Source organism: Botryllus schlosseri, chromosome 6 (assembly GCF_051294905.1).
Source record: "Botryllus schlosseri isolate E-star chromosome 6, Bs_hap1, whole genome shotgun sequence".
Taxonomy (NCBI): Eukaryota; Metazoa; Chordata; class Ascidiacea; order Stolidobranchia; family Styelidae; genus Botryllus; species Botryllus schlosseri.
Window position 1 is genome coordinate 12,616,112 of NC_137241.1, and position 23,366 is coordinate 12,639,477.

Below are 23,366 nucleotides of genomic sequence, written 5' to 3' on the forward strand. Positions count from 1 at the left end.
TCCTGTCCTGGTTTAGCACCTCAATCCTGACCAATTCTGATATTCTGCGGACACTGAAACGCCACACAAACGCCCAACGCATACGCATTGTCACATTTTTATTCAAATGAGCTTTGAAGGATATAAAAATATTCAACGCAACAACATTCTCTCGTCCGCGGCGACGAAATAACAGACGCGCACACAGACTCAAAACAAGCGTCAGACGAGAAACGCGCCCGACGCACAGAACTGGTTGACGGAGGCTCTCGGGTCGCGATCCGCACGGTAGGATTTCATTGCAAACTTTCGACGTCCGGCCCCCCCGCATAAAGCAAATCGAGTAAAATCGGGGCGGAAGAAAACACGAAAATACGATCGGACGAGTAACAATCATAGGGAATTATCGAGACTTCATGCATAAACACAGAGATAAAAATAGCGAAAAAGCACGTTCCAGTGACGTAACTTCCTATCCGGCTGATTCGATAGTTGAGTATAATAATAATCAAGTACAGCTCGACGCGCGCGAGTTGATCATATACTCTATTTGCGGGTAGATCAAATAATGAAAAAAATTTGGGCGGTTCTCGCGACAAAAATCACGTGGCAGTCCGCGCATTACAGTTAACAGGGACGACGCTTTCCCCTACAATTTGTTGCGAAGCGCGTCCGTTTCCTAAATCCGTACCGGGGTTCGTATCGTGATTCTGTACCGTGATTTCGATCAAATCGCATACGCACAGTTCAATGTCGCGATTGGCATCGTCACCTATAGAAAACGCGTGCGAACCAGAGGAAACGCGCGCGTCAGATGAGACGCACGCATCATCGCCTATCGCCGGCTGCAATGAAAACGCGTCTGATGAAACACAAGCGTCCGAGGAAACGCACGCGTCGCCCTCTATGGTAGGCTGTGATGAAGACGCGTCGGATGAAACACAAGGTTCGCTGCCTATCACGGGCTGTAATGAAGACGCCTGCGTAACGGATGGGATGTTGGACGAAACGCATGCATCGGATGAAACGCACGCGTCTGAATCAAAGCCTTCCACGCTGATTTTTCCAAAGGATATTATATTGTCATTGTGGTCGCTACCGGTAGCAGGCGATATCGCACCAGGCGACGATGCGTTATTCGCGCCGTTACGTTCAGGCTCGCTGAGCACGACCCGCATAACCAACCCGTCCGAGTCGCCGTCGTCCGGCAAGCTCGTATCAGTAACGGAGATAGCGACGGGCGACGTGACCGATTCGCACTCACTCGCCGCTTTGCTTATAGTCCGAATCGCGATCGGGGCGCGATTCTCGGCGAGTCCGTCGCGCAAATTGCCGACGCTGCTGCGATCGCTTTTGACCGCGACCGACGCGTCGCAACGAGCCGCCAAATCGGGCGTGGAGTGCGCGTGCGACAATTCGCACGCCAAAAAGCCGGGATTACGACGGTCTGAATACGGCGACGGAGGGGCAATCGGGGGTTTTCCCGCGCCGGGCGCGAAACCGCGTCCAGTCGATTTTCGCGACAGCAACCGCGCGGATATCGATTTCGCGGTTTGCGGCGAAGTAGTAAGGCTCTTGCTTCTCTGGCATTTGTTTCTCTCTTTCTCCAAAGTGTCGATTTTCACAGGTGATGCGACCTTGGCCTTATTATCGCCTTTACCAAGGCTGAAATGCCTCGAAATCGACTTTCTCCTCAAGCTGCTACGTAGCGACGAGGCAGTTCCCTTATCAAGATCCAGCCTCAACCCTTCCTGTGTCTTTTCAGCGGTTTTCTTGCACAAATCCGCGCTTTTGGTCGAAGACCCCGACAAATTACGCGTCACAGACGCAGAACTAGCCGATTTCAGCCCATGCACCGTCTGGCTGCGCGTGCGCCGCCACGAAGTCACGTCCTCGGACGTTACGGACGCGTCGTCGTCTAATGATTCGTCGATGGTTGAGCTCTTGTCGGACGAGCTGGCTGCGCTTCCGTTGCTTTTATCGGACGACGATCTGTTCACGGACTTATTGCTAGTTTTCCGTCGCCCGTTGTCGTGCGCGGACCGACGCTTGCCGTGCGCGGGCGGTTCGAACCGGTCGACGGCCGCCGCGTCCGGGTATTTGGCGCGGTATTTTGCGAGCGCGTCTTGGATGGAGTTGATCCACTGTTTCTTGTCGTGCTCTTCGGAAGCCTGCAGCGTGTAGGCCACGTTTAGCTCCTCGCAGCGTACGCGGAAGGAATGTTTCACTGCAAAATAACGAAGACGCGTCAGTTGGGCTTCGCGCGAAGAGCCGTTCAATGACGGAAACATTTATACTTTCGCAGAGTAGTCAAGTAGGTTTCGTCCGTTTGTGCTACCCACTCAACTTGAAGTACTTACATACACTACCTGTACTTGGATTTTTTGACAAAACTAGCCCTAGAATACTCTATTATTTACTGGAAAATCGCTACTTATACCGACCCGACCAAATGCTAGAGATCTGCATGGGTTTGAATTTGAAAAAATAATCCCATTCGAAAGCGGCTTTTCGAATCATTTCCGATTACCAAATAGAATTTCGCGCGGATTCTAGTACACTCATAGCGGAAGGACTGTATTTCCACCCGTGAACCACCTGATATACGGGCGTGAATACACAGTTACACACCCATGATACACGAAGCCTGAGCGTACCTCAAGACGTATACCGCGGTATAAATCGAGGATACGATTTTAATCCAAATTATGCATGTACGTACGTAGGATTCACGACCGAGATATAATGTCCTTGATTGGTGAGTAGTCCGAGAATTATCAACGAAAAACCCAAATAACTCCGCTTCTACTAGTTGGAATTGAGTCAAATTAGTTTAGCATCGTTCATCAAGACTACTCAACAATTTCATGGGGTTGACGGAAAAATTCGAATTCTTGTTTTAATTTTTCTTAATAAATTGAAAGTTTGGCTCTGCAGCGGCTTCTACGGGTAACCTGACAATGTGATCAGTGAATGGCTGGAATCTGAAAAAAAGTTATTTTTGAACAACCCGAGTACAGTGTACAGTACACAGTGTACACGCCAAACAAGGCTAGAACTACGCCTAAAATCGTTAAGCTTACATGCCAGCGACTCCAAATACCTACGTCCCACATAGATTTTTTAGAAGTACTAAATCTACACCCCGCCTAGGAAAGCGCAAACAAAAGCCACCATACCTTTGTCGGAGCTCAATATCCCGCCTCTAAACGAGCCGCTCAGCTTCTCGCCCTCGTTCACGTCGACCGCCAGCGACCGCAGGGGCAACGGATGCCTGTAAACTTGGTACGAGACTTTGTTGCTGCGCGTGGTTTGCCGCGTCAGGACCAGCGCTTCCTCGAACAGGAACACGTGCATTTTCTGAACGGAAAATCAGCGGGGATTAGAAAAGGCTCGGCGCGTTTTCAAAGCTAAAACACACAGCCGAATCATACAATCTCATATAATTGGAGCGGGGCCTACGATAAGTTGGGCCCCGATTGGAGGTATACAACTTCAATTGATATTAAAATAAGCCGTATGTTTTCGGCTGGCACTCGCCAGGGGAAATCATCAGCGACTAGCAGAGTACTGTGTATATTAACGGTATAGCATTACCTAATATGACGTCATATTATTCGAAATCTCGCGACCGCGCTTTGAATGTACAACAGACCCGTATTACCCACTATGTGCGGCGTCATGAAAAACAAACCAATCGATTCAGTAGTGCATTCAATTTCGTCACAGTCACATATGCATTCATAACACACTCGTATATTCACTTCATGCGTAGCAGAATTGATCAAGACGACCTTCGAGACGACGCCGACAAAAAAACTGAATAATTTACAGCGTACCGACTTCGTTCTATTACATCAGTCGGCCGACACCTGCTCAACAATGCAGGTGCGCGTTAAACAGTCGCACGCGGTACGCAAAATATCCGAACACGTCACCGCATTCCCAAGTCGACAATTGCGCTGTTACGTCACACGCGGGAAATGAGCGACGCGGGACTTGTCCAGATCCGTTCCACGGGTGAGAATGCGATTTGGCCTAGATACCATGATACCAATATCATCCATCGCAAGAGTTCTGTTGTTAGAACCTAGTTTCGTGGAAGTACGTTGTCGTAGTTGCCTTACGCGCTGCTATTATTATAACGTGAATTTCCAAATTGGATTAGGATTGCTGAATTCGCGAAAACTTGGGAATGTAATTAAATTAGAGTTCATTTTCATAAGCATGAGAATGGCAGAAGTCTGCAGAGCAAGCTATGCTCGTTTCGCAATACACAGTTCTCCTGTAGAATATTGAGAAAAAAACACAAATTAGATTAGAATTAAAATTAGAGCATAGAAACATTTCCACAAATTGAATTAGATTTCGCTCGAATTACTCTTAAACAAATAGAACAATCTCGTTGTCCAAGTGCGGTTTGTTGTTGTCGTTGGTACAATCCCGAGTTTCCTGGTTCGTCATACTACTTGTGACGTCATACTTTCCGTAATGGTTTTAATTTCGATTCTGTTTGAATCCGTTTCGCGTGCCGATAAGTATCGATGAGAAGCCCCCCTGAACAGTATTCGCGTTATCGTAAATGAAGTGTTGAATATAGCTTTCATTACATCTACTACAACACTATATTTATGATAACTCGGATGCCGTTGTGTACAGCACATCTACCGCAAGGTATGTATGTACCACGAGCTATTTAAGAGTCGATATTAGATCTCCTAATCCGTGCCATTCATCAACGCGGGTGCCCTTTTTCCGTTCTCAGCCGAACGCATCAAGCCAGATACGTTCAATTTAGAAAAGCTCGCAACGGGACGCATTACCACCGACTTCAACACAAACAAAGACCGCGAACCGCATTCGCATTCTCTCCCACCGGGATCACAAAATCGGGCGGGCGTATGTCGCAGGGGGCCGTAACTGTCCAGCAATCGATTCCGACATATGGGTCGCCGGCCGATCAGCACGCAAATCCGTCGGCTATTTAGCGAAATTGGCGAGATTAAGATCTCTTAATGGCGTCGACACTTCCAATACAAAGCGTCGGGCGCCGGCGACATCTGGACGACGCGATTTTCATAGGGCGTGATTTGATAGAAGCGATGTTGACAGATTAGGTTCCGTGTCCGAGGCCGTTAGCGCTAAATCGAAAATCATCCGAGACACATCGGGCGTTTTCATCAAAAACGCGTTACGCCAAGGGAACGCTTCCCCGATAGAAAAAGAAAAAAAACACGAAAAATCTAATCGACATATAACGCCGGTTCAAATGTCAATGGCGATGCTCAAACAAAAAAATAATCTAGCGCTGACAGAGGTCGCCAGTAACGAAGTACTTTACTTTTCTGAGTGCTCAACTAAGTTTTAACTACAAGTGGTTGTGGTTTTACACTAGTTCCGCTTCTACCTGAGCAGTTTTTAGGCGATTTACTTAACTTTTTGGATTTCGAACAGTACATTCATATTGCAATGAACCCGATTATTTTCGGCCGACACTTGTCCGTGGTAATCATCAACAACTAGTACAGAAATGGAAAGAACATTGAACATCAACCATCGTATCACAAGATATGACGTCGCCGGCACGAAATTTCGAATAAGCTCAAAATGCACTATTTTTAGATGGTACACGATCTCTTTCTGTAGGCTACTCCACTAGTTGCTGACGATCACCCCTGACGAGTGTCAGCCGAAAATATTCGGGTTCGTCTCAATATGAATATACTATTACGCGAAGTTCTGCACCTCAAAGAAGCACTTTGGACCTTGATAAGCCGAGATTAGTTTTGGTAGATTGCATTCCTTTCACGAGTAAAATTGTCGTGATTGCCGCACGAAAGATCTTGCCCACTTGCAGCACTTACTTAACTGGTTGCAATTTAGTTAGACTGCTACCACTTCTACTCAACAGTTTTGCGTGTTTCAGCTAAACTAGGCCCCCAACACTTACAGTTTCATATACCAGGAATTCATTAATTCTATTTCTACACGAGTAACAACATAGATAGGAAGCGTACAGTTGTAAGGCATCACGGATGTTTCGACGCCGGTCGAGGTACCGAGGATTATTTCTGCATCGTCTGATGCGAAATCATATCAAATACGAATACTCCTCTTACCGTTCCCCTGTTGTTCTTCAGCTGCCCCGAGCAGAGCATCAAGCGACTATTTTCCACGAAAGGCGACTTTTGCTTCTCGTCGAGGTATTCCAGCTTGGATCGGATGTAGCGGCACTGCTGCTCGCCGGTCGTCTCGTCCACTTTCTCGATAATGTTACCGATGATCTCCATCTGAAAATTTAAAATGGAATCATTTGATGGTATCGTATCAGAGTTAGAACTCGAGTGTGAGTGCCGCAACTCAGAATGGTACACTACACTATGGACAATGAACTGGCTACGACACGGCGGCCCATGTATGCTGGGTAGATAGGTCACGGAATACGCGTACGCCTGCGATATGGGTATATCGCTTCCAAATTCTCATTGGGGCAATGCCGCTGGCCAAGCCACGCTGTAGTAGTAATCAGTATAGTATGCTTGACCGATACGCTGAATTTCGGCTACCAACACCGCCACCACCGCAATCGATCACTAATACGGTGATACAATCATGATTCATAATAGCAGGAAGTCGCCTTATTCACGGTGGGAAGAACGACACACCACGCCAGAAATGCCTGCGAAAACAATTCTGATACGTACTGTAACCACGATTCCGAGACCAAAGGATTCAATTCGGCTAGCGTTCGATGGTCGCGGGTCTGGTTTACAAAAGGACGAAATGACAACAATATGGAATAAATAGACGTGACCGAAATCTACTAAAGTCGCAGAATTTAGATCCCCGCTACCACTAATTCAAGTTACTCGAAATTCGACTGTTTTTGATGGGGTAGGTCTCAGAATGTTAAACTGCAAGGTTTTCCCTCAATTTCTCCATCTGGATCGCCGATATGACAATAAGTCTGAGCACCATTCGATTTTATGGAAGGCTAACAAAGTAACAATCTTTTGATTGATATGATAGAAAATTTATAGATAGTAGAATATTAATGATCTTACGTGTGGAGGTCGGCCGAAAATAGGTTCACCTCAATTTCAGAAAATAATCACAATGCGAGCCATAAACTAACCCTAGATTAAACTCCCACCCACATGCTCAAGTGTCGTATTTCATGTGTCACATCGCACATAGCTATTAATGGCCAGTCCACGAACCTCCTATTCATGGCTATGGACGTAAAATTTAGGCACTCGAACACATCGACCGAGATACTCAACATTGATATCCTATTCGTAACCAGAAAATTGCGGAATTGTGAATTTTGCACAAACATATCAAAATCGAGTAATGATGCCACTCGACGGGCAGGCAAAGGTCGTCATTAGCGATCTATATTTAACTCATCCGCGCCATCGCCCGAAAACACGACATTTCGCCAGGCTGATTACCGCCTCGCACGCATTCCTAATAAATTGCCCAATGCCCACGTCTCCGGCATTCAATTACCGACCAACTGCGACGAACGCAAATTGGAAAGGTGCATGTTCAATACCGCGAAATAGCGGAGTGAAACACTATGAAATCATGTTGTGCTGTCATGTCCCGTGACGAAGCAAAGTTGATCTAGGAATTTCGTAATGTATAAGCATAAGATCAGGCGTTCAACGCGTTCCGTGCGTAACATGACAGCGGTAAACCAGCCCCCAATGCGCACACCGTTGACTACAGTTGGGTGGAGTATTCGAATAGCACACATTGTGACGTTATAACATTATGTAGGATGCGGATATTTCAATTATGCATCCTAATTGTTATGCAACAACAAAGAAAAATAACGCCAGTACTAGTGTACTACACAACATTGAAGATAGCTTTGTATATTTTCGACCATGTCAATTTGTTTGCACGATGCACATCATGACAATGCAATGGCTTGATCATGATTCTGTGCTCACGACTCCACAAAAAAGTCTTTCTAATAACGTGCGCAGCATTATACATCGTATTACATGTTTCGCATGCTGTGACGCGACCAATGGAGATCTCTATTAGAATTCTCACAAATAATATTCGATTCGGATTCGAACTACTCGAACTCGTTATTAACCCCACTATCAAAAAGCAACACACGCAGTCCTCTCGAAAGGACAGCGGTGTCAAATTTCGCCATTCTTCACAAAAGGCGTCGATCGCCGTTGTAGCCTCGTCGGGATATCGGCCAGATGTCGTAGCGATACGAAGAACAGGGCTCGGGTAGCATTACAAAACAACAGTAGGCACCCACCATACTCGCTTGGTGAACACATCCGAAATGAAAAAGGCATCCTTATTTAAAGTCGACACACTAACAATAGCCAGAAATCCAGTCACCTAATGACCGCGGCGTATGGCGAATACGAACGTAAACACAGCACAGCCTGGCCCGAGCGCTTGCGATCCGCTGGGAGACGCAGCCAGATGCACCGGCACGAATCCGTGTCACCGATACGGCCGCTAGCAGGTGACGTAACGAAAACGACACTATTCAACGGCGCAGGAACACGCGCATTGTGACATTCCCACGTGTACGAGCGACGCACCGTGAAAAGAATATCGTACATCCCGTAATCTCGCTTTTCCTATGTGTTCTGCGACTGATACGCGCGCGGATCAAAGCAAAATCAAGATTACAACGCTAAAATTATGTTTCGACCTCCACAAGTGCAGAATACAAGGGAAAAAAATTAAGATTTCCGCGAGGAAAACCCAAAGGACTTGTACCATGTAGCTGACACAGATTAACGACCTATTCTAGAATGATTAGAATCATAAACAGTCTGAAATCTCGGCAAAGTGGATCCGAAACCGTAGTCATTATGGATAGCGGACCTTTCAAGAACGAAGGCGAGCAATAAATTGTGAGACAGAATTGTGAATTTATAGGGGCCTTTAATACCACATTCATCAAGCGTTACTTGCAGCCCTCTTCGTGGGCTTCCCATCCGAGACAAAATGTAATCAACGACGCATATTCAGACGCGCCGGCCGCGGCACATTCTACGAAATCTAGATCGGCCACTACCAGCATCAGAAACCTACATAAACTACTTCTACTTTACAAGATAAAAAGTGTTAGTGGTTTTGCCCAAAATTCGTTTTAGGCATACCTGGAAGGTGGAAGTATAGTTCCCATACATAACCCTCTGAGTAAGTGGTACAAATCAGCAAAACCTACTTGGGTGCTGTAAAAAAGTTACAGCACTTCGTTACAGACCACTTCTAAGGTATACAATACATACAATCAGAACCTCAAGATTATATTCTATATTCTACAAGGGAACATGTCATCACGCAGACATGCCAACGAGATAAAGCACTCACCACTTTGTTCAGATCCTTCTGTTCGGCGACTAGCTCCTTGGGCGTTCTTTTAAGAATGTTTTGAAGCAGCAGAGGGTACTTGACCAGGCGAGTGCGGGGAAGGTCGAGGTATGACCACAGGTCCAGTTTGCGGCTGAAGGGCGATTCTAGACACCGCTGCAAAAAGTCTCGCACGCGCGTGTCCCGCTCGACCGCCGCGTCCAGCGCGTATTTGGCGTCCGACTGGTTGGCGCAGTACTCCTGGTAAGCGGATGATATGCGAGGAAACTGAAAACGAAATGAATCGGTCAGAGCTGGATTAAGTCTCTTTCCGTAAAGCCGGATTTGGTCCGAAGTTACGCGTTTAGCAAGACAATATGAATTGGTATATGATAAGAAATAACTTCAAGATTTGGGTTCAAAAATTTTATCAACTAATTTTGCTATCCAAATATCGACCGTTCAAACAGAAGGGCGTAAGACCACACCATATATTGCCGGCATATATACACGGAAACGTGCTCAACTGCCGGTAAGAACGAGTGATCGGTTATGATCAAACAATTTCTGGCATGATCACGAGAAACAGTCGTCTTTTGCAGCTATGGACATACACCACGCCATACTCGCAGCTACTTGGCTACTTATTACCATAAAAATTTAATTTCATATTGAACTGACCACACCATGGGAGATCTCGCCGACTTCCCGGTGCGCAGCGTGAATAAACGCACGCGATTTATGTGGTCGATTATCAGAATTGAACGTTGGAAAATCGATTTCAACCATTGGAAGAAAATCACGATTCGAAACAATGTTTGTGATCTACGTGACACTATGCTGTGCACACGTCACAAAGGGCTTTGCGTGACGTAGGTCTATAACGGTTAGGTGTATTCACTGTAGTTGTAAATCGCGGATTTTGACGGATTATGATGTAGAAGCTCGGGAAACAGTCTAGATATATATTCACCAATAACAAATCCTCTCGTACACGATTTCGTTGCTGAATATTTTCGCAGGGTGAGCCTCGATTGTCACAGGCAGCGGTTCGCGGAGTTTGTGCCTAATAGAGTTGATGCTACGACTGACTGATGCGTAATTACATGCCAGGCTAAGCAAAGCTAAAACAGTTGCCTTTTTCACAGAAATGCTTCAAAGTGTCGCTGTTACTGCCACCTACATTATTCTTATTTCCGAACACCAGCACACGAAAAATCAGGGTTGGGATTGCAATGATTCTGATTCCAATACAAATCGATGTTTCGATTTCAAGGATGAGCATGAACAATGAGCAACAGACCGAATACCCTCCAGTGTGTTGCGATCGATACAGGTTTACACACTAGACCGATAAAGCGTGTTAAGCGCCTCACATCAAGTAAATCGCCTCGAACACTTAACGAAATTGCGTACACACACTTCACATTTGAGAAATCCAATCGATTTTTCAGCCGCCTCAATTATCACCACTTTTCCGTAAAGGTCATTACGGCAAATTGACTCCTACACACGCGATCGCGAACAATTTCATCCAATCAATTCGCGGCCAGCCAATGACCACAAACAGTCAGGTTCAAGCCTTGACCTTGACCTCTTGACCGGACACGACCGATTGTGACATCGGACGATCAGTCACGTAACCGGGTGACGATATGCATTGTATTGAGACGCGTAAACACAGTCGAACAATCGCAGCTCAATTGATGACATCAACCATGGCCGGGGCAGCGGCTTCGGTGAGCATGTGATGCATATTCTTGTTTACTGGGTATGATTCACGCGCAGAACAAAGCTAATTTTCGAGGCATCTTAGACATTTGTCATGCCTCTTTTCGAGGCAAAATTCAGTGATCTGTGGCCGAGTGGCCAATGATATTCGTCTCCGATCAGGGTCCCTCACCAATAGTCATATAGCAAGAGCCAACGACAATTTCTGTTTAGGCCCAAGGGAACGACTGCCAATATAATAAACTCGACACACACGGAGCAATATTATCAGCATAGCGAATGGCTAAAAGCGGTGCATATTGATCATGAATCAAAAGCTCCAAATACCTAGTGCACAGGATATCTCTATACAAATACAATGCAAGGACTCGGCGTTACGCCGAAAGTGTTGCAACAGCACACAAACAGAATATGATACTATACTGAGAAAAACATGTATTCGCATCACGTCGACACGTGCGACAGTCTACTATACATGGGGTGGCATATACCATATTAGTAGCAAAGATCAATAAAGCAGCGGTGTTGCGAACCAGAAAAAACTGTGCGCAGTTACGCATTGACGCTAGGACGGATACCAAAAGCTAAGCGGATCAGCGCTGTTATGACGCCATAGATCGCCTGAGGTTACGTTGACATTATGTCAAGTGAATGTTTCTGGCGTCGCAGGAATGTCGACTCAATCGCGCAATAATCACCATCTCACATTAAAAACGCGCACTCACCCATTCCACGAAAACATATCCGATCGCTAGCGTCCGGCCTTCTTCGCCGCGCGCCTGTTCCAATTTGGCGAGCAGTTCCTCGTGCAGCGGCAGCAGACAGCCCAATTTGCCGAAGATCAAAGACACTTCTTCGTCCGAGAGCATTTTCAGCGTCACCATCGAGTCGCGGTATGTCTGCGCGCAAAGACATGTTTCAGAACGATTGTATACTGTCAATATCGTCATCACCCGGAGAAACGCCGCTAAACGCTTGCACAATGTCAGATTGTCAGATATGGGGTTATCGCGCCAAATATTGCGTATTACTACTGAATTAAGTTATATTACTTTGCTGTGGCCATCGGTTGCATAGGCCTTGCACTGTATGCGTCGGGTGTCCGACATTTGAGCATGCGATACAATGACAAAAAACAAGTTGAGCCAGGCCGATAACGGATTGTTTAGCCTATGCCGATTAACTAGCATATTCACCGAAGACCTGATCTATTAAATTCAGCGGATATTCAAAACATAAGGCACCTAGCTTTGAAGCGGATTTCCAAACCTTCGGGGCATTTATTTGATCAGCTTACAGCTGACGCTTGCCGACATGAAATATATTAGAATGGCTGCGACTGTGATATCGAACTGAACTGTCCGGGCTTAACACTTGAGTCTACTTTATAATCATAATATCAATTCTAACTAAAAAAATTGACTCCAACCGGGGCCTACGATAACCCAACACCCACCCCGACTACAAGTCACACGATGAAATGTCGCATGTTCATTGCATATATATCCAGATTGTCAAATGTCCACGGACTGAACGCGATATAGTTCGTATGGAACGAATATTTTTAAAAGGAACATGGAAAATCCATGTCGCTGAAACATCAGTCATATTTAGGCGAGGAATCGTTCCGTGCTGCAAATACCACACGGTCCAAAGGACTCCGTATAGTCAGAATTGCATGTGATACTAAAGACCGCCTTCGGTGAATAACGCGGAGAGAAAAACACCAGAATCGCGTCAGAAATAACCGCGATTCCACGATTTGCGAAGTCCATCGCACACTCATCCGTAATTATAAACGCAACGAAGGAATTATAATTTACAAACTATACGGCCAAGAGGACGAATATCAGTCTCGAAAACAAATCGGAACAATCGCAGACGATTGCGTTACGGCATCAGCGCAAACACGCCTTCTGTTTCTCGAAGGGAATGTTGTTTGATCAACCACACAAAGATGATTTCATATGGCAAATCTGCCAACACCAATCAACGAAAACAGGGAGACATATTCACACACAGCCACCTTGTCGCAATCCACGGCGATATTAATATTCTTTTGTCGAAAAGCTAAGCACAAAGTGTGCATCAATAACACGAATTCGATCTCGCTCAATAAAGCCATAAAAATATTCCAAGTCTTTGTAAGCAGCGCGATCATAAAGAAATCTTTCGAATTCAATAAATTCATCGCCAGTCGCGACAAAGATGGAAGACCGTTTTCGTCTCGCCCGCATGGGCGAGCCGCTGTTGTTCTTTGATCTCGCGTGTTGCAAAAACGGCACCGTAATTGCGCTCGGTTATCGAAAAGGTTAATAGCCCGCGCGTCGCTACGCATAACAGATACAAAGACGGAATTAGCCGGGCCCAGTTGTCAAAACAGCACTGAAAAAACGTCATTGGGACCGTAAACAAAATGTTTATGGTCGCAGGGGTATCCCTTGGTAGATGGTAGATAGGTGGACATTCGCGCATTCTGTCAGCGCTTAAACCACACCATTTCTTGGAAAGGAGTAGAAGATGCCACCGCACGGAATCATTAGGAAACAGCTAACAACCACAACAAATATTATCGAAATAACTGAGGCGTTGCCATAACAAAAATACAATACGAGTTATTTACAAACGATAAATGAGCAGGTTCATTGAGCGCCGTCTCAACAGCGTCTAACGCGCGTAAGCTATCGGGCTATTGGTACAGGGATTACGAGCAGAGGCGAATGTTCATTGTTCAATTGTTCAGAAGGAGTATTCCTTCTACTAAAGAGTTGTCAGATTTTCACGCAAATCCATACCGCCGTATTCCACGTAAAAATCCCCAGGCACGCTCCGACGACACATAACTAAAAAACCCTGCGTACTGAGGCTGAGGCCTATCTCAGCACTGAAATCTCTTGCCAACTCTCACCTGCTTCGCCATGGTGAGATCCTCAACCAAATCCCTTTCGCCTTGGAAAAGCTCGAAGATCGCCTCCTGCCACTTGACTTCGCCCTCCGTGAGTCCCGTGTGGTCGAACGTCTCGCACCATAGCTTGCTTCTGCGGTTCACCTTCTTCTTGTTGGGGGTGTTGGAGGGAGGTCGGTACGGTTTGAAGGAGCGCGCGGCCGCCGCGGCCACCGGCGGCGCCGTAGAGCCCGACTCTTTGAAACTGGAGGACCGCTGCCGAAGAAAGAGCACACTGTGACTCGGATGACACATGCGCGGAATTTGGACAGCGATTTGCAAGATACATCATAACTACCAGCACCAGAATATCAATTGCTTTTTGGAACAATTAATCGCGGCAGAGAAACGCTAAATAACTCGGCTTCGGTACCGGCAGTAAAAAAGAAATACCACGCAAGTATCGCAATGAGGCTGAGCCAATATCACTATTCTAAAAATATGGTATGTACAATTGTACAATGTACATCGCTACTGACCCACTTTGAACGCACCATTATTTTCAAAATATCAAGCTTCGGGTGATACAACTCCCGTGGAAAAGCCTCGTTCGCGCATCCTTACATTGTGACCAGAGGACTTCGGATTGTTTAGCGTGTAAGTGATTTTAATGCGTCGTTTTACGAGTTAGATTGTCATGACTACCAAGCGATCATGGCAACTGAATGTATTTGTAACTGTCAGCCCTAATTACGCATTATAGAATTTTGTAAGTTGACACACCTCCGATTGACTGCGGAAATTATGCCACGCCTAGACCTCTCACTTTGAACTTCTGCTTGGAAGTACTTTTGACATATTTTTGGAATAGTTATTTCAAATTGTAAATATACAGAAATTTACAGCCTTGCTTCAATTTCTACTTGAGCCATATAAAGACGAGTTTGACCACCTGTTTGTGACATCACACCTCTACCAAGAGATGGGCGGACGACGTTCGCCTCCGTCAGACGTTTAATGGAAAGGAAGCGATTATCTGTATCGAGATTATCGAGAGGGTAGCCTACCGTCAAAGCAAGCGATTCATATTCCGATCAGCAGTCCGGGCTACCCCTTTTATTATTGCACTTAGAACCCGGAAATCCATATTTTTATCACCGGTTATTTAAGAAACACGAAATGCGTAACGCGATTTAGCATTACAATAAGCCGGTAGCCGACAAATCCTGTTGAACCGTCGAACCGACGCTAGAAAGCATCTCATTTCAGGTCAAGCACTACGTATTCATGGCGATTGCTTACTAATAGTATAGGTGACCATTGCGAGATCATTCAACAGCAAAAAGTAAATGTAATCGAGGCCGATTCTACATCACAGCAGAAAGTCAATGAATACTCTGAACGGCAAGCGCTCTAAAATGGATTAGAATCAGGTTACGGGAAAACAATCTACTCGACTGGATATCTCCTTTCAATGGAAATCGATAAAGCGTATTCGACAACACAATTGGCATCGGGACCGTCTCAAAATCTGGGGAAAGCCGTTTCCGAGCGTTAGTTCGAACATGGAATGTTGTACATTTGTTTGAAAAGTTAACGAGAATAGAACAGGACGTTCTAGCTAGAACTTTAATGCTCTAAGAGGCCAAGAAAGACATAGCGGGCAAACACGAAAAAATCAATGGCACACGCTTTCCACTGTCCATAAGAGTGAGCAGCAAGTTCACAACGACAATCCGGTCTACAAACGGCTAATTACGAACGTTAAGAACATCTATTGCGATCTTCAAAGCAGACTTGGACAACAAGATAAGTCTAGTAGTGTAACCAGACTAATTAGGGCGAAACGCAGGTAATTTAATTCCCATCTCATATGTGAAATGCTCTAATTTTAGTTTTAATCTAATTTTTGGTTTTCCTCAGAATACTGCAGGAGAACAGTGCAGTGCGAAACGAGACGAGCTTGCTGTAAAGACACTTGCTCTTCTCACGCTTATGGGAATGAGCTCTGATGATATTATCTCGATTAGATTTCCAATTTTTCGCGAATTCAGTAATTTTAATTCTGATCCAATATGAAAAAAACGAGTAGCTACAATTCTAATTCTGATCTAATTCAGAAAAGCTGCAAATTTTCTAGTTGTCCAAGCAAGTCTGCTCCAAAGATACGAGTAAATATGAGCGTCGCTACCTATGATTGGAAGTATTGAAACGTCCGCGGCAACTGGTAAATCGCCAGCCAATCACTCATAAAAAATCCATGTATAACGTAAATAACTTCGGGACACAATAAATATCCTCTAGCTGTGATACGTTTCAGCAACCATTTCGCACAGGGATGTTAACAGGTATATTACGTACCCTTAAAACATCTGAAGGCATATACGCCATACGCAATGCATCAATACTAGACTTGCAAGCGCATTGACATGTCCTTACAATTACAGGTTCAATTGATCAAGACAACACTTGTCGAGGCGTTAACCACTGATTTGTTACGAAAGAAGTGATAATTCCAGCACTTAACTGACCAGGGGCCATTAATGGCTGACAGCGCGCTATCACAGAGCAGCCGACAGTGAACTTTCAAATAAATTTATCAGGAACATCAGTCATATTGAATCACTATCATTCAGCGTTAAGCTTACGCTGAGTGACATCTCGGTCAACAAAAGTTGAGAAAACAAAAATAAATTGAAGTGATCAATATCATAGATGACGTGGACATCGCCAACGCACCGCACAAAAGAGTCCGCTACGACGTAACAAGATTACGAATAGCGTGCAGAAAAGTGCGCGAAAGCATCAACATTCGGAAATTACAAATAATGATATTACCTGCAGCTTGCCTTTCTGGTTTGGCTTCCCAGGAGATATGAGGTTGGCCAACGACACAACAGACTTTCGAATGGCCTTCGCCCTTTTAGAACTGGGCTCCTGCAACAAAAAGCGGGCGATCGCATAAACTTCAAAAGCGGGGAAACGGCGATTTCGGTCGGAGCAGAGGAGTCCGCTGGGATTCAAAATAGAAAACCGTTTATTCGTCCCTTTGCTCCGATGGGAGATGCTTTTAACCAAATAAGCCCAAAGTCAAAGCCAAAACGCACCTGTTAAGATTCTTACTACATTATTTTCATTATCTCGAGCTAACTGCACGAATGATGGAACAAGGTCGTAGCGATAGCGCTTGATGCGACAGATAACAAATATCCTATGGACTCCCTGAACAAAACGATATATATAGCGAACTACAGTAGTGTACTGTACATACAATAATGTCTATCGCAATAGCACTGCGTTCAGCAACAAGCATGTCACTGGTGGTAAATTTATTTTCTATTTAGAAACGATGCATGTCCATTGTCCATTGGCCATGGCATGTCATATTTTGCCATAATTTTACATCGAACATCCATAGAAGGGGAACATCGAACACTACGGGATGCGTACCTGTTTCACAGGCACCCGGCACAATTCACGGTCCTACAGTAGAGATTCGCAATTTTCCGAAGTTCGCATTATATTGCGTCATTCTTACAGTGTCTATTAATACGCCAGCATACTGTTTCAGATCAAAGTCCGTGACAGAAACCACCACATCATTCGTTATGTAACTCGTTTATGAGGCGAATAAAGAACATACGTTCCCCAGCGCCGCCAAATGTAATCGATATACACAGAGTGTATTTCCTCAAAAGTTACAGAGAATCGGCGGTTTATGACGAATTGATCGGTGACCGACTACTTCATTGTGATGTGACAAACTGAATCGAACCAGCCGATTTTTCATGAATCAAATCCCTTAATATTAAATATACTTCCTGGTTGGCGGACAATGTCCTCAGTGGGGTGTACAGACAGCCAAACCTGCCGCTGAGATATTTGAATAAAACCTAGGTGGGTGGCCTTTTCAACCAGCTAAATTATGTGCCACATCCCATGCTAAAAGTACAGTGTCCTGCTGCAGGTCAGTAAAGCGAAACAGTGCCTGTATTTCAATAAATAATCTCGAAATACAACTTGGCAAGTCCACTGGCCACCACACTGTACGGTGTACGTGTACAGCGTACGCGTACGTACGTCGTACAGTCGTACATAAAAATTTATATCGACAGGCGAATCCCTATTGCGATGATGAGGTAATTACGAAAACAAGCCAATGCACAAAACTGATTCCCGTACGATTGTTGATATACAATGCTCTTTATAATTCTCTACTAGTTGCTGACGATTACCCCTGACGAGTGTCAGCCGAAAATATTTGGGTTCATTTCAATATAAATATACCATTGTATTATTGAAGTTATGTACCTCCAAGAAACTCTTCAAAACTGATACACCACGGCAAACATTACACCCTCAGCCAGTGGTACTGGACGGCTAACGGACAAGGCCACAGGCTACACTCGTCAGAATCAGTTGGCTCTAACCTACTAGAATATTATCGTCCAAATTAGCGGCTGGAATAAACAAGAAACGAAGCGTTGAAACCTACAATTGTAAAGCACTTCTATCCCATGAAACATCCTCTCCAACACTGTCGCTACATAGCAGCAGCCGCTAAATGGGACAATGGCCGCATTATAAACGGAACTTGCACAACTGCAGCCTTCCTTCATTAAACAATAAAGCGCACCGCGCAATGTGCTGTTCCTACTTCGCGTATTATAATTCGTGGTAATTTAAACGACCTCGTCTCCTAACTACCTACCACTCTGAGTGTTGGTACAATACTACGCATGCATAGTCGCGAATTACGCAGTACCGAGGTTAGACTTTGCTGACAGCGATTGAATTGAATACCGTAATCCTCACACCAACATATCATCAATCGATACAATCAACCCGATTTCAATCAATGGAAACTTACTTTCCCAACACATCAGCTGATGTGGCCGACACATTACAATTTCACTAAAGTGAAAAGGAACTTCCCATCAGAACACGGAACACAAACTGCAGAGTTGGCTAAACTGCCAACGCTCTGTCACCTCAACTCAGTAAGAGAGAATAACAGAGGAAATGGTTAGCAATCGCATATAGTGTTAGTCACGTGCCAGCGAGGTCACGGCCGAATAGATTTTAATTGCAATTCGTTATGTGCATTACGCGGGCTCGGGGGCCTGCGCTTGACGCAGGACCTGGTAACTACGCTGCTCTCGAAAGCGCTACATTCCCTGCCCAGGAGAACAAAGTGGGTTATCTATTTTAGTCAATGTCGTCAATCGACAATGTAACTATTCCACTTCAGTAACATCAATGTCGGCAACCACTTCGACTCTAGTCATGATAAAATTTCCTTGCTCTACTTGAATAGCATCAATATCGCGATTCTGCCAGGAAACAACCCAACATTTTTAGCCTTTCAAAACCGTTCTATCTAGGCCTCCACTTATGCGACAACGCAAAATAACTATCATCATCTTCATCGCGCACGGCCCACAGGCGAGTACCTTTCATACGATCGCTACGAAAATACTGCCACTTACAATTGGCAAAAGAAATGTCCTATTTGTTAAGCACGACCATAATTATGGCACACGCAATGAGACCATCCTCTGGGTTGTTCACTCCTCAAAAATATCGCGTCCCCGCGAACACGCTCAGCTTCCTCACGCTACATGTTTTGGACGCCATCATAAAAGCCAAACGTACTTCCATTCAACTTCCATGAGATAGATAGCCGTCCTATACCCTCTCCACAGATACTAGCCATACTTTTAGATGTTTAATAAAATAAGGTAAACATACTGAACACAGACGCTTGCTTATGACTAGTATCTAAACTTTTAAGATGCGTATTCAAGTTTTGTATCACAGAAATTGTCTTCAGTAGTACCTTAATACAACCAAATACTCAATGGTGGGAAGATGGTATCGAAACAGTAATTTCAGCCGTTAAAATAGTTAATTGTCGATAGGGGACTGGGGAGCATTATTTTTTAGTATAATCAATAGTCAAACCGTGGTGCCCGGCCCGACCCTAGCAACGCCCAATCGCACGTACCTGCATTCGTAGATTACTAGCGGAAGTGCGCGTATTCGCGTTCGCCTTCGCCAGCATGTTATTCAATATCTCATCGTCGTCCAACAGAGACTGCTTAGAGCCGTAACTACTGCCCGACATCGAATTCAGACCCTCCACGCTCACGGCGTTTGTAAAACCGGCCGACCTGCGAAGCCCGTGCGTCGACATCGTAGCTCCCCTGCGCCTGGCGCGACCGCCGGCGGTCCCGCTGAAATGAGACCCTGAACTACGCTTTGAGGAAGACCGGGATTCCGCCAGAATATCCTCGCAAGACGGAAAAGTGCTCACGCGAGATTGCTCGAATTTCATCCCAGAATTGTAAGTGGGCAAGTCTTCCACGTTGAGAGACATCACAAGTTTAGCTCTTTGGTCAGAGGCAGGCCTATGCCTGCCTGCGTTTTTATCTCGCCTCAAAACAACCCCAGGATATCCGATAGCTCTCAAAACCGGAGACGGAGGCGTTGCATAATCGCTGCGCCTGTTTTGTAACACCGCGTGTTTCGATTCGTAACCAGACCTCGGTAACGACAAGGTGGAATCGTTACGAAGCGACGTAAGATTCGACACGCTGCGACTGTCCGCCCGCGACACGCACCCAACGCTCGCGGCGTCATTAGAATGCGTTCTCTGTATCCTGTGATCTTGAACTTTATTCGGTATGTGCGGGACTGATCCCGCGTAATGCAAAGCACGATGCCTCTGTCCTATATAAGCCGAACTGTCGAACGTGGCTATCGAATCTTCGGGTAAAGGCGGTTCGCACACGGCGCTCGACCTTCTAGAAGCGGCGTCGGTCGAATCCGAAGCCGAACTGCCTCCAGCTCGAGTCAAAGTGCTATTTTCTGAGAATGGAACGCGCGATATTTTCTGCCCGTGAGTCGGGTCTGATCTTCTCTGATGCTTTCTCACCGATATATTATACTCGTTAGGCAGGGACGGGCATGAATTTCGGGCAGAGGACGCGAATTCGACCGCCGGCTGTCCGTTTTCCGGCACCCGCCTGTCAGTAGAGCCGCTGTCGACAGGTTCAGGCTGTTCGTCCAAAGTGTTTAACAAGTTACTATCGCTGTCGTACAAGCCAGGCGGCGGGATCTGTACAATATCTTCGTCGTAAGGCGTTAAAGAAGGCGTGGGCGTAGTTTCACCAGAACTACGCGCTTCGTGCGTAGAATTACGCGCGGATTTAGACTCTGAAGTGTCTTTTTTCTTTTTACTGCCTTGTTTTTTCTTCCCTTTACCCTTGCGTAGCGAAGACCTGTGAGCATTACCCAGCGCGCTGCCGTTCGAAATATCCGAATACGATGCGTCTCCAGAACGTTTGAAGAAATTAAAAAAACGAAAGTCTATAGTGCGCCGTTTGGACACTTGATAATCGCGCGCGCCTGAACTTTGGAACGCTTCAGGCGTGAGAGACCGCGGCAGTGTCAACGCCGTGTTAGCCCTCTCGCGTTGCACCGGGCCTGCGTCCGTTAAGACAGTGTCGTCGTATCCGGGAGGCGGGGAGCAAGAAGCCAAGTCTTCAGCGATTTGACTGGCACGCAATGAAGAAGTGGAGGAATAAGCGCTTTCGCGACTGTCTTGTCGCCTAATTTGGTCTATAAAAGACCACGGCCGCCGAGCTTTGCCCTTTCCGGAGCCGGTGGACGACGTAGAGGACGCTCTCGGCTTCGTTAAGTCAGAGTCTGGAGTTAAAGTCATTCGCGCTTTATTTCTGAGAATAACAGCAGGCGGGCTTTCGCGGTAGGCCTCGACTACTGCGTCATTCTCTTTCGCGGAAGCGTCGCCGCTTTTACAGTCGGCCGTTGGTATGATCAGTTTGTCATTTTGAGAGGCGGAGCCGCTCGCTTCGGGCGCCGGGGTCTGGTTCTTTTTCTTCTTCGTCCTCCTACTGGAGAAGATGTTTTTGACTTTCATCATTTATTCCGCCGTATAGGTGTCATTGAACAATATAATCCGCGGTGGTTTTACATTAAAACTACCTGCCTGGAACACGCAGAAAATCGATTAAGAACAGCCTGGTTGACACGGTCGTCCAATCTCCACCCAATAACGTCACTATGTACCTAGAGCTAGAGATGATCAAAGTAGCAGTAACGTCGTGCATTTCCACTCCAGTAGAAATTGAAGTAGCGATTTCAAAGAAAATTGAAAAGTAAGTCTTCTACGTTCTACCCCTGTTTTTGTCTAAAAATCTGAAAGCTGTCAAGTACACAAGTATTAGTAACCTAAAATTAAAAGCCACTGAGTCGTAGGAAAAACCAACTTGAGATCTCCGAAAAATAGTAGTACAGTAGGCTAGTTCCTTTACTGAGCAGCTCTGTCACATACTGGCGACCTGTTCCAATAATTACGTCGAGTAGACCAATTCTAACGTTGTCGCATATCAAGTACACAATTTTAAAACCGACTCACCCCATCATTAAGCCAGCACACTTCCTTATGGGACGCGCAACATAGCGAGCGTTTTCAAATCGCCTATCCGCTCAGAACAGCGCGTTTTCACAAAGCGGAAATGACCACACGCCACGAATATACCAACCGAATTGTCACACCAAAAGACACGTAATAAGAAAGACCTTTCCTGTGTCACGGATTAAGCGTTACTCCAACAAACGTGCAAATTACACATCGATACCTCCTCCCTTGTATCACAACTGATACGAATCATATCCAAGCGGGAACGTGCCTAGTTTTCGGGTGCATTAGTTATGGATGAATTCACCAGTTAATCGGCCTATTTTTATCCGCATTGGCACTCTACTGATATTACGCGCACAATCACTGCCAACCTGCCACAACATACCGATTAATGACGATGCATGCGCGCTACGATGTTATATCATCAAGCATCGAATACATAATACACTGTCACGCTATGACTGCGATACGGCATCAGTTGACCACATGAGGTTTATCACAACAATACAACGCAACATAGCATCAGGTGAGTAAGAAGAATTTTGCATTAGGGCGGAACTGACTGGGAGACGATCACGCCTTCTCAAAACAACTCTCACAACTCGACTGCCGACAGATCTACGTATCATGGAAACACAATTTCTGAATGTGATTACGTAGAGCAGAGCGCGGATATAATAGACGCTAAGCCGCCAACGCTTTCAATCGACACAGCGCTCACTAACAAAATCATCAGAGTATGAAACGATATTTGTCTGTGCTCAACCCGCGAAACACCACATCCCTTTGCAAGGTAGATTCAACGATTCTAGATGATAAACGACCACACCACCACAGCTACATAGTATCTCAAGTGCCTGCACTGATGTTATTAGGTCAACCCGATCTCACTACGACAACAATAAGCGACTAAAACAATAGAGAAAGGGGGAGAGGAAATCACGCCACCGGGAGTTGCGGGCAACGTAAATACTGCCAACA

The 23,366-nt window shown here is 45.6% G+C and overlaps 2 protein-coding genes across 4 annotated transcripts in view; both read right to left on the reverse strand.

Moving 5' to 3' along the window:
• Positions 1-19,810, reverse strand: part of LOC145440285 (V-type proton ATPase subunit H-like) — a 73,587-nt gene extending 53,777 nt beyond the window's left edge. Inside the window, exon 1 of one of the 3 annotated variants that reach the window (XM_080317851.1) lies at positions 19,779-19,810. The gene's annotated coding sequence lies outside the window, so the exon portion shown is untranslated. The remainder of the gene's footprint in view (positions 1-19,778) is intronic. The other 2 variants (XM_080317852.1, XM_080317850.1) reach the window with 2 other exon arrangements.
• Positions 84-22,004, reverse strand: LOC145440282 (uncharacterized). Its single transcript, XM_080317845.1, has 8 exons — positions 19,947-22,004; positions 16,778-16,876; positions 13,964-14,215; positions 11,781-11,954; positions 9,346-9,612; positions 6,099-6,269; positions 3,159-3,339; positions 84-2,206 (listed from the first exon to the last, which is right to left on the reverse strand). Exons 1-8 carry the CDS (start codon positions 21,882-21,884, stop codon positions 582-584), a joined length of 4,707 nt encoding a protein of 1,568 aa, XP_080173971.1. The 5' UTR covers positions 21,885-22,004; the 3' UTR covers positions 84-581.
• Positions 22,005-23,366: the final 1,362 nt, after the last annotated feature.

Bases quoted from the DNA above. Each gene is read 5' to 3' on its own strand.
- LOC145440282 (XM_080317845.1), bottom strand. From the start codon at position 21,884: ATGATGAAAGTCAAAAACATCTTCTCCAGTAGGAGGACGAAGAAGAAA. The intron at 14,216-16,777 runs GTAATATCATTA...TTTCTTCGGCAG, and splicing joins ACCAGAAAGGCAAGCTGCAG to CGGTCCTCCAGTTTCAAAGA. The intron at 2,207-3,158 runs GTATGGTGGCTT...GTTATTTTGCAG, and splicing joins GATATTGAGCTCCGACAAAG to TGAAACATTCCTTCCGCGTA.